The 19,459-nt window shown below is 40.1% G+C and overlaps 1 protein-coding gene across 1 annotated transcript; it reads right to left on the bottom strand.

Annotated features, from left to right (window-relative positions):
• Positions 1 to 1,073: 1,073 nt before the first annotated feature.
• LOC122995116 (NLR family CARD domain-containing protein 3-like) lies at positions 1,074 to 14,379 on the bottom strand. The gene is made up of 9 exons (XM_044370135.1): positions 14,282 to 14,379; positions 14,079 to 14,198; positions 11,884 to 11,962; positions 11,556 to 11,772; positions 9,577 to 11,386; positions 9,269 to 9,442; positions 8,310 to 8,483; positions 1,817 to 1,863; positions 1,074 to 1,684 (listed from the first exon to the last, which is right to left on the bottom strand). The coding sequence occupies exons 1-9, from the start codon at positions 14,344 to 14,346 to the stop codon at positions 1,122 to 1,124; spliced, it is 3,249 nt and encodes a 1,082-aa protein (XP_044226070.1). The 5' UTR covers positions 14,347 to 14,379; the 3' UTR covers positions 1,074 to 1,121.
• Between the last annotated feature and the right edge of the window lie 5,080 nt (positions 14,380 to 19,459).

Genomic DNA, 19,459 nt, shown 5'->3' with positions numbered 1-19,459 from the left:
TCAAAACAGACTTTAACTGACGTCAGTTGTGTCGTCACAGACTGTCTGAACTTTAAAGATCCTCCGCACATGTTTTAAGAATATAAAAATACTCTGCTTGGAATAATAATGTGTGTCTGATGTTGAACAACAGCTGTCAGACTGAATGTGAGCTAAACACATTAAACTGACACTTTAAACAGTCCTGAAACTGTCAAATACCTTCAATCTACTACATGAAATTAGATATGAATTAACATGCACACACACAAAAATAAATGGAGAAAACTAACATCAGCTACTGATCATCATGAACTTTATTCTCTACACAGGAACTAAATAAACACTCCAGAGAAAAACTAAATACTTCCTGTATGTCAGAAACACACAACAGCTCCTGGACTTCTCATCTCTAATGCTGTGTTCACATCATATGGGATGGATGGTAGAGGCGGGAAAGATTCCCATGTTTACAACTCGCCAGCGTTCATGTCACACAACAAATCAAGACGGCTGCATGATTACAAAGTTGGTGGAATGAGGCTCAAAAATACTGTTATTGACAATAATCCACCATATCCAGTAAATATCAGAGCTTTCAGCTTTTCCACTTCATAATTACCACTTGAATGTTGACCTGAATTCTATTTACAAGTCAGAATCTCATAATTAGCATCATTCCAATATGATATGAACGCAGCATAAAAGCAGCCACACTCCAGCTGCTGAGCCTCAGCCTTCACCATTAGAGGTGTTCATTTAACCAGCCAATAGGAGGCCTGTTGTTCTGACCATCATTTGTCATGTGATCTCTAAATAAGTGAAGGAATCAGGTAACACAGTTACTATGAAACTACTAGAAGAACTACAACTAAACATTGTGAAGATCCCATTCCCATTATCCCATTACAGTTCAAGCCTTTCTGATACACTAACAACAGAAAACAACAACAACTGGACTCAGTTTATCATTTGATTCATTTTACAAACAAACTGTCAATCATGTGGAAACCATGTTTACATTTACAAGCAGTGAGAGATCATGTTGGTACTAAATACCATCAGCTGTGTGTGATCCTGTACAGACTGAACTATCTGGTCAGCAGTGAGAAAGTTTCTCTAACAGGAGGAGACTCTTCCTCCTACAGACCACACAGAGACACTGAGGAACCAGGCCAGTTAGACCAGACCCCAAACCCAGCACACAGAGGCTGAGTGAATGTGGTGTTGAAGGTGTGGAGGTGGATCAGTGTGTCAGAGGAGACTCTGTAGAAGGACAGAGTGCCAGCAGGACAGTCCACATACACTGCTACTCTGTTAGAGACAGAGGAGGAGGAGGAGGAGGAGGAGGAGGAGGAGGAGATGGATGTTGATCTGTTATTGTGACGGACAAAGTAACCATGATCATCAGAGCAGTACAGACTCCAGGACTGATCATTAAATCCAAACCCACAGTCATCACTGTATCCTTTCCTGCTGATTCCTCTGTAACTCACTGATATATTAACGTCTCCTCTCCACTCGACCTCCCAGTAACAGCGACCAGTCAGATCATTTCTACACAGCAGCTGATAACAGACATCAAATCTGTCTGGATGATCAGGATATGACTGATCCTCCTCCACACGTGTCACCTTCCTGTTGTTGTCAGACAGTTTGAGTTTTCTGTTTACTGTGTTTGGATCCAGTGTGAGTCGACAGAAATCTGATGGAGAGAACGAGACACAATACAGCTGCAGTTATTGATCTATCATCTGTTTGATGATGACATCATCTTCATCCTCAGTAGGATGTGAATGAGCTTTGTTTTGATGAATGAAATGAAAAACACACTTACACTTCCTCAGACCTGGTGTCAAGCATCGGACTCCAGCAGGCTGCAGCCTGAAAGGAGGAGGGGGGTCAGAGCAGCACGTTCTCTTTCAGCATGCAAACATGGACATGACATCACTCTAGAAAAAGCAGCTCTGATCCTCATCACACTGAGCTGCTTTGCTGTTGCTAGGCAACACAACCGTCCATCACATCATGTCGCACCACGACTATCGACAGCAGCTACATTCAGCCAATCAGAAACAGGCGTCTCAAAGTCAAATCATGTCAACAATGAGACTTTTTCTTGTCAGACTCAGCAGTTTGTATTGTGAACAGATGACAGGACTGTTTAAACTGATTCACACTAACATGAAATGATAAACCGCCTGTTTCTGTTTGTCTTTTCTCAGGTGGAAGCAGGTTTCGTTCCTGCAGCAGGTTTTTTTCTGTCAGTTGGGACTCGGGAGCTCAGAGGCTGGATTGTTTTTTCTCATTTGTTCTTCATTTTTAAACTATAACCGCTACATCACTCAACATTTCATCAAGAGATTTGATCCTTGTTTTCATGTTTTTATTCTAATATTAGCAGTCTGGTGGGACCGGAGAGGACGCGCTGCGTATGAGTATTTTCCTCACTGTTGATTTTAATATCTTTAACATTTCTCAACATAAAACATGAAGGCGTCCTTGATAACTCAACAATATGAAAGGTTGTGACCAAGTTTTCTTGTCAGTTTTGGACGATAGCGGAAGCGGCTACATTAGCCTACCCATGATCCTCAGCCACCGTTACTATGGTGAAGACGCTAAAGCTGTGACATAAACTATATTCAGTATAACATTATACAGCAGGGCCGGACTGGGAAAATCATTCAGGCTGGGAAATATAGCTCCAGTCAGACCAGTTTATCAGCGGGGGGTCTGGGGGTCCCCACTAGGAAAACTTTACTTACAAAGACTTGATTTCCTGCATTCTGCTGAATTTTAGTGCATGTGAATAACAAACTAATGAGCCAACAGCTGCTTAGTACAATGTAGTGTTATGAAGCTGAAATAAAACCAAAGGTACATATCATTAAGGAGGGAGACGACACTACTACTACTGTGGCACCAACGCTGCTCTCTACACCTTCAAAAACAAACAAGCAAGAGCACAACACCCTCCTCAGTTTACTGATATACACTAACAGTTACCCATCAAAGGTTCAAATAGTCCTTTAACCAACACAAACATTAAATAACACACATCTTTAAGTTCCAACAAATGACAGCAGCCTGAATAGTGACAGAAGACGTTGTGTTGTCTCAATCATTTTAAATTATCAGCTCAAAGTATGAACTCACTCACTGAATCTTTCACCAAAACACATGAATTTTGTAATAATATTGACCACATTAACTAGACTACATATGCTAATTAGCTTTAGCATTGACGAGACGATGATGACGCATCAGTAACATTAGCTACGTTAGCTAGCTAGCACGTTTATTTACCTTTCTTTCTGTCTCTCTCTGTCTAATAAACTCAAAGAAAACTACTGCTGCACCCACTTGGCAGGTTCATTAAAGTTTTAACACTGAGCTCCTGAAGTCCAGTCTTCCTGAGTTCTTCCTTCATATATTGTCTTTATTGATCATATTTAGTACAATCTATGCTTGCATGCATAATAGTCTCCTCAGCCAGCTGGAAAAAATATGTGCATATATCTTATATATGACGTACTTGATATATTCTCAATGCCAAATACACCAAGTTGGGACTTGTGTACTTGCTAGTTCAGACTTGGCAAGTTGGACTCAGTAGTACAAACTTGTGAGGACGAGAGGACGCAGTAGATCATTCTGCAGCTGGAACAGCAGCAGCTCAGCTTCAACACACCTACCTGACTGTACTGTGACAAAATAATCTCAACTCAAAGCTCCACTAACACTTTTTATCTCACAAAACAAAAACCTCACTGACAGAGAGATGCAGTAAATGATGTTATTCAGTCTGTAATGTAGCTATAATAAAAATCTAAACTGTTATGTAGCTTAATAAAATAAATGAAATGAATCTGTTCATTTGAATCCATGTATATGTGTGTAAATGTGGTGATATGTGTACATGTGGAGCTCCAGAGGCAGCGCTGCTGTTCTGTCCAGTAAAAACATGAAGCTTCACTTTACATTCAGACAAACTAATGTTGCAGCTACAATTGTTAGATTTCATCTGTGAGACCAACATTTATCTTCCAGAAGGAATTATATCATATATCTAAATGCTGCGGAGACATTAGAGCCAGCGGTGAATCAGCAAAGAGCTGCAGATCAGTTCATGGATCATGTTCTCCCCGGGATGACCACATGTTGACCGGCCAATCATCTCAGGAGTCGGGCTGCTAGCAGCTGAGATGAGCGGCTGGTCCAAACATCTCCCAACACATTCCAGCAGGTTTACAGACTGGAGTTACTGGGATAAACTGGCCACATGTTGGAATCTACATGTTACTTTCTCTCCTGAAAACATTAAAAATTAATAAAGTCACATATTAATAATCCTACAATTCAAGTTACAACAGCTTTTAGCCTGACTCAAAGTCTCGGCCATCGCTGCCGGTTGGTGTGAAATGCATTCTGGGATACTTGGATGCTTTCCATTACGCTAACGTGTCTCCTGGTTTCTCTCACTTGCGTCTCTTCTCCCAGCGAGGATGAGAGAGAGATGTGTGGACGGAGGAATTTAATTTATCAAACGGGACGTTGTCGCTCACTCCAGCATCATTTTGAGGAGACAAGTTGTCATGACGCACTTCACCCTAAATGTCAAATATGAATAAGTCAGCAATAGAAATGACTAAGTAACAGTTTAAACTCTAAAGTTTGCATTTAAAATTCATGTACAATGAATGAAGACTTTACACTGTTACTTAATCATTTCTACATATTGATAGCTGGAAGGAAAACAGCTGATAACTGCTCCAGTGTTTAATCATTTGATTATAGATCTATGGCAGCGTCTGTCTGTCACAGAATGACACACAAACAGACAATTTAAACCTGTTAATTACTGAAAGAACAGAACCCACATAAAGGAACAATAGAAACAGCTGCAGCCTGCAGAATATGTTTAAATAAAATGTTGCTTATTTAGTTTGTGAAAGTCTGATGTGCTTTTCAGGCTCAGGATGGTTTTATAGGAGACGCAGCTGTGTGACGTCATGTTTTCCTGAAGGAGCTGAGACGCTCTGAAACACAGAAGAAGAAAGGAGAAGCCTTTTGCCTCATGAAGAGAAATAGTAGAAAGTTTTAATGATTGATTCATGATTCAGTCATCTTTATTTTATAAATAAATAGGCTATGATCAGCTGCTGTTGTGCTTTCATTCCTTCCCCACAGGTAGTTTCCTGATCTGCTGTATTACAACAACAGCCGACTGTTTACTGTCCCGTCAGATCAGCTGACCAATCAATACACACTTTGGATCAAAGGGGTGTTGCCGTCCGTTAAAACACTTCCACTAGGATACACCTGTGTTTCCTGGCTCTAAGCTCCTCCAGGAGCCTCCTCTCTCCTCGCCCCTCGTCTCCTCCAGGTGCATTTAAGGGATCGGAAGATCCTCCATGATGGCGGAGAGAGATCGATTTCCGGGTCACGGAGGAGAGAGGACGCGAGGAAGCATAGAGTTAGCTTAATGAAAAGCACCCACATACATCTCAAGTCTCTTATTAGAAAGATTTGTCTTTTCATGATGTTATTTCCTCCATTAAACTGTTTCTTGCTGATAGACAGACTCTCCCTGACTTTAATTTGATCCATAATAACAGTTCAACACATTTATATTTTACATCATCTATCCTCATTTACATTCAGTCACACGTGAGGCTGAAAATTCCTGAGCGTCGGGTTTGATATGAGTTACATCATTTCCATTTTCCCTGAAACATTTAGCCAAATACATATTTTCCAGTGTTCAAAAAACACTCTGATCATATTCTGGGTTATTAAATAATGAATTCACTATCAGAATATCAAACAATACAGATGCAAATAATCAATAAATAATATAAACGCATTCTGTGAGTAGAAATGGTTCCTGGTTCCAACTTTTCTATGTGTATGAATTTTTTGATCACGAATATATATGTATATGTATATACTGATTGTCACAAAATTCACACCTTCCTATAGATAGTCCATTGGCTCACAAATAATAATAATAATGATAATAATAATAATAATAATAATAATAATAATAATAATAATAATAATAACTTAAAAAGTAGGCCTACAAATAAACTCAATATGCGAGGTTGAAGGAGTTACTCTGGGCCACTGGGAAGTAATCTCATTCCTTTCCTAAAAAAGCTTTTTTTATCAACAAAGAGCTGTGATAACAATCGTCACACTAAAAGAGTAAAAGTAGAAAAAGTAGAAAAAGTAATCTCATTTATTTTCCTAGATGAACTGTTTCCTGACATCCTGTTTAAACATTTCCAACAGTTAATGGGCCTGAAACTCTCCCGGCTGATCAGTTCATCGGTACAAACAAATAACAACTGCGTTGAAAAAAAAACTCTGGGACTGTGTAGCTACATGATAAAGCTTTAGTCAACAACGAGTCCCAAACTGTATTGCCTCATGAAATCAGCCAATCACAAAGCTTCAAATTCAAATACATTCTTTACATTTCAATGTACAGTACAGTATGTTGTTCCTGATTGTAACCACCAATCTTCAGTACTGTATAATGTTATACTGAATATAATTTATGTCATGGCTTTAGCTGGCGTCTTCACCATAGTAATGGTCGCTGAGGATCATGGGTAGGCTAACGTAACTGCTTCCACTATCGTCCAAAACTGACAAGAAAACTTGATTTCTCACAATCAAAGCTGAAATAATTAAAACGGATGGTCATAACCTTTCATATTGTTGAGTTATCAAGGACACCTTCTTGTTTAGTGTTGAGAAATGTTAAAGATATTAAAATCAACAGTGAGGAAAATACTCATATGCAGTGCGTCCTCTCCGGTCCCACCAGACTGGTAATATTAGAGTAAAAAAAATGAAAAGAAGGATAAAAGCTTGTGATTAAATGTTGAGTGATGAAGTTGAGTTATAGTTTAAAATTGAATAACAAATGAGAAACAAACAATACAGCCTCTGAGCTCCCAAGTCCCAACTGACAGAAAAAAACCTGCTGCAGGAACAAAACCTACTTCCAATTGAAATACATTAGTTTGAAAGTTGTGTTGACTGTCACGAAATAAATGGAAAAATCGTGTCAATGTACACAAATAGATAGATTAAATTACATGACTATTTCACGAATTGCTGTGAGACTGAGTTGGTCCATACCTGAGAGAGTCCACCTGTCTGTCTTTACCTGAGAGTATCCAGTCTCCAGCGTGGATTCTCCAGTCCAGCAGAGAGCAGCTTCTCTCCTGAGTCTCCTGGATGATTGTAGCTCAAATCCAGCTCTCTCAGATTGGAGGGGTTGGAGCTCAGAGCTGAGGCCAGAGAAGCACAGCCTTCCTCTGTGATCAGACACCCTGACAGACTGAACACACAGAAAACAACATATATGTCACATGATCTGAGATCACTGCAGGACCGGAAGGTAGTGCGTTTATTACTTTCATCATCAATGTGTTTCTGCAATCTTTAAAGTTAAACTTAATATTTCCAGTCACAACTTCCAAATTCAAATGGCCAACCACAGTAATTGTGTATTGTGAGGCACTTTCAGCTTCCTGTGACCTTAGTCAACATGATGTGAGCGACTGCTACCTCTTCACTGCTAAAAAATAGGTCTAAATAAAAGAATAGTAAAAGAAGAAGCAGGCAGTGAGCTGATAAGATGAAGAGCTGCAGGTGACAGACTCTGACTACAGTTTGTAAGAACATCAAACCTCCAACACGTCACAGAGTATATGACTCCGTCTCAAATGCTCACAGTTGAATACAGAACAGGAATCCTAACTAATGTGGCATATAAGGCCTGAAGGTTGTGGAAATAAATGTAAAAACAAGCAAACATTTCTGATTCCTTCACTCACACTCACTCACTCTACTTCACACAGTTTCAGTAATCATCCAGAGTTTTAAGGTTGTTTGAAACAAAAGAAGAATTAAATTGTGGTTAACCACATAACATCTGGGGTGCATTGCGATATCACCATGGTGATGAAAAATCACTATCATCCCAGCATAGATGCTGCTCTGAAATTAAAAGAAAATATAACTGTTATAAAAACACTGTTCACTGAATAACTGTCTGCATGTGTGTTACTTTGGGCCAGTTACACAGTTCTTCATTCAGTTTTTGAATCTAAAGCTCCTCTCTGGTATTTCAGGTTCCAACAGTGGAGACAGAACAAAACAAATGAAAATATATTAGTAGAAAGTTATTCACATGGTCTAAACACACAACTGGTCTGAAAAAGATAGTAGAGAAAATGTCCAGGTGTTTATCAACTCATGTACATCACAGTTTAAATGGTGATCAGTTGAGCAGGTTGATGAATCTTGACCTGAGAGTTTCCAGTGCACAGTGTGGACTCTTCAGTCCAGCAGACAGCAGCTTCACTCCTGAACTTTGCAGGTTGTTGTTACTCATATCAAGCTCTCTCAGATGGGAGGGGTTGGAGCTCAGACCTGACGCCAGAGAAGCACAGCCTTCTTCTGTGATCAGACATCCTGACAGACTGAACACACAGAAAACAAAATACATTTCACATGATCTGAGATCACTGCAGGACTGGAAGGTAGTGTGTTTATTACTTTCATCACCAATATGTTTCTGTAATCTTTAAACTTAATGCTTCCAGTCACTAATTCTCAAATCAAATGGCCAACCACTGTAAGGCTTATATTGTGAGGCAGTTCCAGCTTCCTGTAACCTTAGTCAACATGATGTTAGTGACTGCTAACTCTTCACTGCTAAAAATAAGTCTAAATAAAAGAATAGTAAAAGAAGAAACAGCCACAATGAGCTGATTAGATGAACAGCTGCAGGTGAGAGCTCTGACTGCAACTTGTAGTAATATCAAACCTCCAACATGTCACAGAGGTAAATGACTCTGTCTCAGATGCTCACAGTTGAATACAGAACAGGAATCCCAACTAATATGGCATATAAGGACTGAAGGTTGTGGAAATACATACAATCCCAGCATAGATGCTGTTCTGAAATTAAAATAAACTAAAACGATATCTGTTACCAAAACACTGTTCACTGAATAACTGTCTGTATGTGTTTTATTTTGGGCCAGTTACACAGTTCTTCATTCAGTTTTTGAATCCAAAACTCCTCTCTGGTATTTCAGGAGACAGAACAAAACAAATGAAAATATATTAGTAGAAACTTATTCACAGGGTCTAAACACACAACTGGTCTAAAAAAATAGTAGAGAAAATGTCCAGGTGTTTATCAACTCATATACATCACAGTTTAAATGGTGATCAGTTGAGCAGGTTGATGAATCCTGACCTGAGAGTTTCCAGTCTGCAGTGTGGACTCTCCAGTCCAGTAGACAGCTGCTTCACGCCTGATCTCTGTAGGTTGTTGTTACTAAGATTCAGCTCTCTCAGACTGGAGGACTGGGAGCTGAGAACTGAGGACAGAGCTGCACAGCTTCTCTCTGAGAGGTTACAACCACTTAGTCTGGAGAACAAATGTGGAAACATACTTAAAAACGTATTTTTCTCCCATCTTGAATATATTTCTTTATAATATCTTCTTTATATCTTTTCAATAAATCAATAAATCAATCAATAAACAACTATCTGTGCACTTACACAGCTTTGTTGGAGGCTTTGACCACTGGCAGCAGCCTCAGAAGAGCCTTCTCTGAAGCAGAGTATTTCTTCAGGTCAAACACGTCCAGATCTTTTTCTGATGACAGTAAGATGAAGACCAGAGCTGACCACTGAGCAGGAGACAGTTCATCTGTGGAGAGACTTCCTGATCTCAGGTACTGTTGGATCTCCTTCACTAAGGAATGATCATTAAGTTCATTCAGACAGTGGAACAGATTGATGCTTCTCTCTGCAGACAGATCCTCACTGATCTTCTTCTTGATGTACTCGACTGTTTCCTGACTGGTCAGTGAGCTACTTCCTGTCTGTGTCAGCAGACCACTGAGGAGAGTCTGATTGGTCTGCAGTGAAAGACCCAGGAGGAAGCGGAGGAACAAGTCCAGGTGTCCATTTGGACTCTTTAAGGCCTCATCCACAGCGCTCTGGTAGAAATGTGGCTTGGTGTATTTTTGTTTTTCTTTAAAGACTTTAGGCCACCAGGATGTTGTTTGTTGTTCTGCCAGCAGATTGACTCCAGAGTTGATGAATGTCAGATGGACATGAAGAGCAGCCAGAAACTCCTGAACGCTCAGATGGACGAAGCAGAACACCTTGTCCTGGTACAGCCCTCTCTCCTCTTTAAAGACCTGTGTGAACACTCCTGAGTACACTGAGGCTGCTCTGATATCGATGCCACACTCTCTCAGGTCTGATTCATAGAAGATCAGGTTGCTTTTCTGCAGCTGCTCAAAAGCCAGTTTTCCCAGAGACTCAATCATCTTCCTGCTCTTTTTATTCCAGTGTGGATCTGTCTCAGCTCCTCTATCATACTTGACATTCTTCAGTTTGGACTGAACCACCAGGAAATGGATGTACATCTCAGTCAGGGTCTTGGGCAGCTCTCCTCCCTCTCTGCTTTTCAACAGATCCTCCAGAACTGTAGCAGTGATCCAGCAGAAGACTGGGATGTGGCACATGATGTGGAGGCTTCGTGATGTTTTGATGTGGGAGATGATGGTGCTGGCCTGCTTCTCATCTCTGAATCTCTTCTTGAAGTATTCCTCCTTCTGTGGGTCAGTGAACCCTCTGACCTCTGTCACCATGCTGACACACTCAGGAGGGATCTGATTGGCTGCTGCAGGTCGTGTGGTTATCCAGAGGTGAGCAGAGGGAAGCAGTTTCCCCCTGATGAGGTTTGTTAGCAGCACATCCACTGAGGTGGACTTTGTAACATCAGTCAGGATCTTAGTGTTGTGGAAGTCCAGAGCAAGTCGACACTCATCCAGACCATCAAAGATGAACACAACCTGGAACTCGTCAAACCTGCAGATTCCTGCTTCTTTGGTTTCAGTAAAGAAGTGATGAACAAGTTCCACCAAACTGTACTTTTTCTCTTTCAGCACATTCAGCTCTCTGAAAGTGAATGGAAATGTGAACTGTATGTCCTTGTTGGCTTTGTCTTCAGCCCAGTCCAGAGTGAACTTCTGTGTTAAGACTGTTTTCCCAATTCCAGCCACTCCCTTTGTCAGCACTGTTCTGATTGCTTCATCTCTTCCAGGGGAGGCTTTAAAGATGTCTTCTTGTCTGATGGTTGTTTCTGGTCTGTCTGTTTTCCTGGATTCTGTTTCAATCTGTCTGACCTCATGTTCATCATTGACCTCTGCAGTCCCTCCCTCTGTGATGTAGAGCTCTGTGTAGATCTGATTCAGAAGGGTTGGGTTTCCTGCTTTAGCAATCCCCTCAAACACACACTGGAACTTCTTCTTCAGGTTAGACTTGAGTTTACGTTGACACCTGCCAGCAGGAGTTTCTGAATGAACACACAGGAAATAGGATCAATGAATGAAGTATGAAGCAAAGATTTAAAATTTAATTCCCTCAAAGAATGAGTGAATAAAACGTATTTTCCTCCATCTGTTGAGACATCAGTAAATGTCTCATTTATCCATCGTGTCAAATCTTTATAGACATCCTCTTACTGCTCTGCAGACGGTCAGCCAGCTCCTCCTGCTTCATTCTCCTCAGGAAGTGCAGTGTGATCTTCAGAAATGCCTCTCTGCTGCTCCTCCTCTGCTCTTCCTCCTCACCGTCCAACACCTCCTCATCCTCTAAGCATTCTGGGTAATCTGGACTCAGAACCTTCTGCATCTTCTTCAGCTCGTTCTTCACAAAGGTGATGATGTTCTCCTCCAGCAGCTGGAACAGAATACAATATGAATGACACAATCAAACTAACATCATGAAGCAAACATCAGATCCATGTTGGACAGACTGACAATCCACTGGTCTTGTTGTACATGTACAGACCATAAATATGGAGTCCAGGTGTGTTTGATGCTGCTGGGCAGACTGACCACTGGGAACCTCTGAGCTCTCCTGGTCCATTCTGTAGAGGAATCATAAAGAATGAGCTCACATTATGTCTGTCCACACAGAGACAAACACAAGCTAAAGGTCCATCAAGTGATATTTGGATGTGAACAGAGAATCAGATGACTCCCTGTAGTGGTAAAGCTTTACTAGTTCTGCTGATCCCACTGAGAATCAACAGCTCAGTCTGTTTGTAGCTTTCAGCTCAGTGTTTTGCTTCATCAGTCAGTTTGGTTTAGTCCCAACAGCTCTGAACAACCCTCCATACAGCTCTCCCTCCCTCACTGTACACTGCTGAAGTGCCCTGGAGCAAGGCAGCTACAACCTCCAGCTGCTCCAGTGGAGCTGCTCAGTGTCTGCTTGTATCAGACTGGTTGAACTGGGCAGCTCCCAGTATGAAAATGACATTTAGGTGAGAAAGTGAGAAAGTCGGCAGGTGTCATGTCTGAGGTTTTTGGACGTCTTGTGTTTGAGCAGGTTGAGAAGTATTTAGTCAGATACAATATGTTGTATGAGCTTCAGTCTGGCTTTACAGCAGCAGACTCTACTGACACCTGTCTTATTCATTTGTTTGATTTTATTAGACAAAACCTTGATGGAGGAAATTATGCTGACTTGCAGAAAGCTTTTGACACAGTGAATCATTCTGTACTGTTGTCAAAGTTACAGTGCATGGTGTTTGGACATACTGCTGTAAAATGGTTTATTTCTTACATTACAGGAAGAACTCAAGTCTGTGATGTTGAAGTGGTTCTATCAGAACCTCAGGATATTACATGTGTGGTGCTGCATGGTTCTATTTTAGGGCCTCTTTTATTTCTTATGATTATAAATGATACGACAGCTGCTGTGACATGCAAGCTGCTGCTGTATGCTGATGATTCTGCATTACTGCTATCTGGGAATGATGTCAGTGAAATTCACAACTCTTAGTAATGAATCAGAAAGTGTGAGAGAGTGGCTCATAGATAACAAGCTTTCAATACATTTGGGTAAAACCCAGTCAATCCTGTTTGGAACAAAGACGTCAAGAACAAATACACTGAAAATCTTTTGTAATGGAACTGAAATTTTATTATATTTTGTCTCATATTTAGGAATAATATTGGACCAGTCACTGTCCTGTGAATCTGTTGTTGATAAAATATTATCTAAGAGTGGCAGCAAACTTCAGTTCCTGTTTCACAGACTAAGACTCTTTTTGACTTTTCTGTTGAGAAACTTCTCATGTCCTCATTGGTACAGCATCAGTTTGATTCTGCCTGTTCTGATTGGTTCAGTGGTTTGACATCTCAATTTAGGAACAAACTGCAGGTGATGCAAAATAATATTATTCAGTATTTATTAAATGTATCCTCATTAACTCATGTTGGTGATGAATTCAGAAGTGTAGGACTGCTGCCAGTACAGCTCAGAGTAGAACAACAGAAGCTGCATCATATGTTCAACATTATCAATGGGTTTGCTCCTCAATACTTCACAGATAACAATGGAACATACTCAGCATGGCTATAACACCAGGGCCAGTGTGTGTTCATATAAAGTCCCTCCAGTGAATAATGTAGCCAGAAGTTCCTTTTTTTAAGCTGCTGCCGTGTTGTGGAACAGCCTCCTGTTACACATCCAGCTGTTAAAAATGAGACGAGCTTATAGAAGTCAGGTCAGGACTTATTTATGGAACATGGTCACAGGTTTATAATGAAATCTGCAATTCCATTTTTACTTCAGCCATCAAATTGTCTTTGTTGTACTTTGTGTTTTGATGTTGGCGTTTATTATTTTATTTAATTTGTGGTGATTCAGTTTTATGTTGTATGTCTTGTGTTTTGTCTTTTAATATCTTGGGTCCATGTTGGAAATAAGTGTTTTCACTTTAACATGTTTTTCATGTCTGTAATGTATAAATAAATCATATCATGTCACTTTTCATATGAACCAGCGATTGCAACATCATGAATGTCTTCCAGGAGAGACTGTCTGAACATGTGATCTGTTATCTCCATATTTAAATGATTATCACGTCTCCTCCCTCTCTATGAAGGCCGGCTTTTCACTGATGTGGTCGGACAACACGTCGTACAAACCAGTGCTTTTCTAGCATAACCCGACGTTTACTGTCAGTTACAGCTTACATCTGATCAGCAGATGGACGTCCTCCTTTAAAATCAATGAGACCATCCTTCGACCAGTCGCTCTTAAAGGACAGACAGCTGGGTTCAGGTCCAGGAGAGTCTGGTCTCTGCTGCTGGATCCTGAAACAACAACAGCTCTGATAAATGTGCATGTTGGATAAAAATGAAAAGTCTGTTCAGTCTTTGTAGCTTTACATTCTGACCTTCCATCAGCAGGTTGTCCAGGTTTAAAATATATATCTTTATCCATGGACCAGTCACTTTTCATGGACACACAGCTGGGTTCAGGTCCAGGTCCAGGCCCAGGTCCAGGTCCAGGTCCAGGTCCAGCAGAGTCTGGTCTGTGCTGCTTCTTTGTTCTTCAACACAACACACACAGAGCTTTGAGTGTGAATAATGATGGTGGAGTGATGTGAGTGGAGAACAGTGATGGACAGTTAGAGATCCTCATCTCACCTCTGAGCTTTGGTCTGGCTGTCATGTTCCCCACACAGAGAGCTTTTAGAGGGAGGGACTCCCTCCTCTCTGTCCTCACACTGATCCATAGCAGAGAAACACCTTCACACAAACACAACAACAGGCTCGTTCATTACAACAAGCTGCACATCACACCAGCACTGCAGTTACAACGGCGTCATTCTTGATTCAACCACCAGATGGCAGCAAAGTAAGACATTATTCTTCATTTCCACTGAGGTTTAATGTTCAATGTTTTACTTTCAGAAGCTTCCAGTTCTCTGTTGGCTTTTCATTTACCACTATAGAGCACATTTAATGGAGATGAGCTGCTGGTGGAGTCAGCTGTGTGGCAGAAGAAATAAAAATACTCACCAGGTGAATTCAGATCCACATCCAGTCACAGAGTCTTTGTATCTTCACCTGCAGAGGAAACACAGAGAGAGAAACTGCTGCTGATTCTCCTTCATCAGTCCTTCATCATCAGTCTGAGGACTCTGGTTTTCTATGGAGTCATTTGTACTTCTTGCTGTTTTAATTAGAGATTGTACTGAATGACACTTTATTGATTAATAACAGTTAAGCAGCATATCACACTCAGAGGCCTGACATGTATTTCAACTGATGATTTAGTGAATATACATAAAGATACTGATGCAACAATTTTCACAAATATCAGTGGAGACAAAACTTGTGAAGTTTGTCAGACACTAAACGTGTTCTCTCTCTTTTATCCCCGAAGAGATTAGAAGGAGCCATGAGATCACATGAATATTTGTATTTCAGAGCATCAATGCATCATATTTTTATTTACATTCATCTTTATTTATGGTTCTGTTATAGTTGCTACAGCTGTGTTATATTCTATTTGATCTTGTGGGAATGTTGTCTGTCAATCAGTGTTAGATTATAAGGATCAAAGTACAGACGTTTCCATGATTTATGGTTGAATTAATGGAGCATCATCATCATCATCATCATCATGTACAGTAAAGATTAAAACAGGCAGAATAAGAGAGAACAATCTGTCTGACTCAACACTAAATGCAGTTCTGTACAGCAGAACAAAGATCTTCCTGTGATGAGGCATCACATTGTAGTTTAAACTCCGTCATTATTCCACAAACAGAGTTTACTGTGTTTTGATGACAGTGATTCAATTTGTAGTTTATATAATGTGACATTGATTTTATATTGATATAAAGATACTGAATGAAGGTTTGGCAGCAACATAAACTTTAGTTTCTATTGCTGCAGCTCTTAGCTTGGTTAAAATACTGAATATCATCAATGAAAAGATGTTTTCAACAGTTTGTCTGTGATATAGTTTAGAAAGATTCCAGAGAATATTATTTAATGACTTTTATTAGCTGTTAATCACTAACCATACCACCTGTGAAACAAAGTCTCCCTCACTACCAGCATGATACTGGTTATTAAAACATGCACCAGTTTAAAGGTGACTGAATGGGGCGACCCTTCATACTGACACTAAACTTCTCTGACAATGAATAAAATGTTTTACACAAACAAACTCAAGACTGTTTGAAACCGTTTGAGTTCATTTGATGTCAAACTGTCAGAACATAATCACATGACTGTGTTTAAGTGCAGTTAGTGACGTGTTGAAAGCTGATAAAATGTGTATCTGTCAGGTTGGTGAGCTGTTGTTGACTTGCTAGCGAGTGACAGTGTTCCTAATATAACTGCAGCACATTTTACTGTTTGATGAACAATAAATTCACTGCAGAACATCTATTAAAACATGGTTTACTTTTACTGCTCAACATTAAACACAACTAAACAGCATATTATTAATAATCTATTTCATTCATTTATGAAAAGCAGCAGCATCATACATTGAGCCTTTAACACTCAGTGTCAGCTGTGTATTTATTTGAGTCTCATTTATTATTATTGATGCACATATTACATGTTATATGCAGGTAATTTTTCAGAGTAACAACAGACAGTGAAAGGTTGACTGTTGGAATTAGTGTTAAAATAGTGCAGACGTGGATCAATGTGTGGCACAGGGGTAACATTCATTAAGACCTGCATTATTGTCTCTGATGCTGTGAAATACACGCAGGGCAACAGGGCAGTGCGTAATGTTTGTGCAGCGACTGAGTGAAGCTTCATTACTCCTGAGACACACACTGCTGCTGCTGCTCTATCTTTCTACATAGAGTTGGCTTTGAAAATTGCCATTAATAATAGCATTTTCATATCATTTAAGTATAAATTTCATTCATATTTAGTTTAGTCAGAAAAAGATTAAGAAGCATGCGCTCAATCTTTAAAACTAAATAAATAAATAATATGTGAGGTGAAAGTGGTTTTCTTTCTGACGGGGATGGTGTTGTCAGTCACATACACTCCTCACAAAGGACGGGGTTTTATTGATTATATTAATCATTCTGCCAGTTAAACCCTGCTGTCACCGCTCCAAGTGAATAAAATCCCTCCAGACGACACCAAGTTCCCCAAACGAGCCAAACACACCAAAACCTCCAAACTGTCAGGAGGGAAACTGACGACAAATAAGGAAAATAACACCAAATCTCTGCCTGGAAGCAAGAGAAACAGCAGGCAGGAACTCTGGTTGGAACTGATGTGACTGAAAGTGAGCAGGAGTCGAGAGAAGAAGCTCCGTGTGTTACCGACTCTTTTTACTGGAGTTCCCCGCCAGAGAGGCTTCCTGCCCCGGCTGCACCGCGCAGGCTGACCCGCAGTGGTGACATATTCTACAGATATAGACATTGAATGAGTGAGAGGTGTGATGTTGCTGGTATGATGTTATTATGACTATCAACTGATCATTTCTCTGTCTATTTTTGCTGAGAACCGCGCCTTACGCGGAAAAAACAGGCGCGACCCCGAATCTCTAGATGACGCGCCGCAGCAGCCGAGACGCGCTGTTTCTTCTGCTTGTAAATAACAAATAAAGTTATGTACAAATGTTGTAAGTTATTGATCTGTGAACACTAACTCAGTACTGTCAGCTGTTATTGGACACTTTGAACAGTGAACCTAAAATGGAGGAAAACTTCCAGCATGTTGATTTGTGTTGACTGTTAGTAGAGTTCTGAACTACAGATTTCTGCTGTTTCTACTGGAACTAAACTAACAAGATGAACAAAGAGTCATTCAAGAGTCAAACAGTGAAAACTGTCACAATATAAACACAATAAAGTCACAATAAATACCTTTAGAAGAAGAAAAGAAGCTGCGACACGATGAGAACAGAAAGAGAAACTAAACTTCAACAGGAAATAACAGAGAGAGAGAGAGAGAGAGAGAGAGACATAGAGAGAGACAGAGAGAGAGAGACATAGAAAGACATAGAGAGAGAGACATAGAGAGAGAGACAGAGAGAGACATAGAGAGAGACATAGAGAGACATAGAGAGAGAGACAGAGAGAGACATAGAGAGAGAGACATAGAGAGACATAGAGAGAGACATAGAGAGACATAGAGAGAGAGAGAGACATAGAGAGAGAGACATAGAAAGACATAGAGAGAGAGACATAGAGAGAGACATAGAGAGACATAGAGAGAGAGACAGAGAGAGACATAGAGACAGACATAGAGAGACATAGAGAGAGAGACAGAGAGAGACATAGAGAGAGAGACAGAGAGAGACATAGAGAGAGACATAGAGAGACATAGAGAGAGAGACATAGAGAGAGAGACATAGAGAGAGACATAGAGAGAGAGACATAGAGAGAGACATAGAGAGACATAGAGAGAGAGACAGAGAGAGACATAGAGAGAGAGACATAGAGAGACATAGAGAGAGACATAGAGAGACATAGAGAGAGAGACAGAGAGAGACATAGAGAGAGAGACATAGAGAGAGAGACAGAGAGAGACATAGAGAGAGAGACATAGAGAGACATAGAGAGAGAGACATAGAGAGACATAGAGAGAGACATAGAGAGAGAGAGAGAGAGAGAGAGAGAGGCATAGAGAGAGAGAGAGAGACATAGAGAGACATAGAGAGAGAGAGAGAGAGATTTTGATTGTATTATACACAAAAATATATTCAAAATTTCAAAAAAAAGGAAACTTCCAGTTTCCAATCAATGATTCCACTTCTCTACATCCTACAGGACCCCAGCTAGCTGCACAACAACTTCCAGAACATTTCACTGGTGAATTTCACAATAAAGGACCATTGAAAATATACAACAAAATATATTCAAAAAATGATTGAAAAAAAGGAAATGGCACATGAGATGAAAAAGCTGGCTCTTCAAATACTGAAGGCATCAGGTACATTATATTATGCATATAATGCATATGCATAATATGTAGATTTTACAGCACCTTTTGCAGAACATGTTTTAAATGTGGTATTTTCCTTTCCAGTGTTTGAAGCAGAAAATAACTGTGCCTGAATGTGCCAGAATTTTTTGAATTATTACATTATACACCAAAATATGTGTATAATGTTTTCAATGAGAAAAGACCTGCTGAATAAAATAGATGAGATGATCAGAGCTAGTGCAACAGGGCCCTACACCACTGACAGGTTCTACAAGGTTCAGACGTTTCCAGTGAAAGTTTCCATAAAATGGGATGAATTCCTGGAATGGTTCAAACAGAAGCTCCAGGAAATGGATACAAATCGCAGTAGAACCAGGTATACCAGACTAAGTGAAGAACATGAGGGCAGTGATGGAGAGGCTGCAGAGCTCCAGGTTCAATGAATTATGTATCATAATCTGGACTCAACTCTTGGACTCGACCCATCTCTAACCTCCCTTCCTGTCAGAAACACTGTTCATAAATTCACACCTTTGACTGAAATACAATGATTTATTACATCAGTCCTCACTGATCTTTACTTAAACATGTAAATTCCTCTCAGATCACATCGACTTTCTCTCATTTTAAACAACTTTTGGATACTTTCAGGT

This window comes from Thunnus albacares, chromosome 13, assembly GCF_914725855.1.
Source record: "Thunnus albacares chromosome 13, fThuAlb1.1, whole genome shotgun sequence".
Lineage (NCBI taxonomy): Eukaryota > Metazoa > Chordata > Actinopteri > Scombriformes > Scombridae > Thunnus > Thunnus albacares.
The sequence above is the reverse complement of the archived record's forward strand: the minus strand, read 5'-3'. Positions and strand labels throughout refer to the sequence as shown.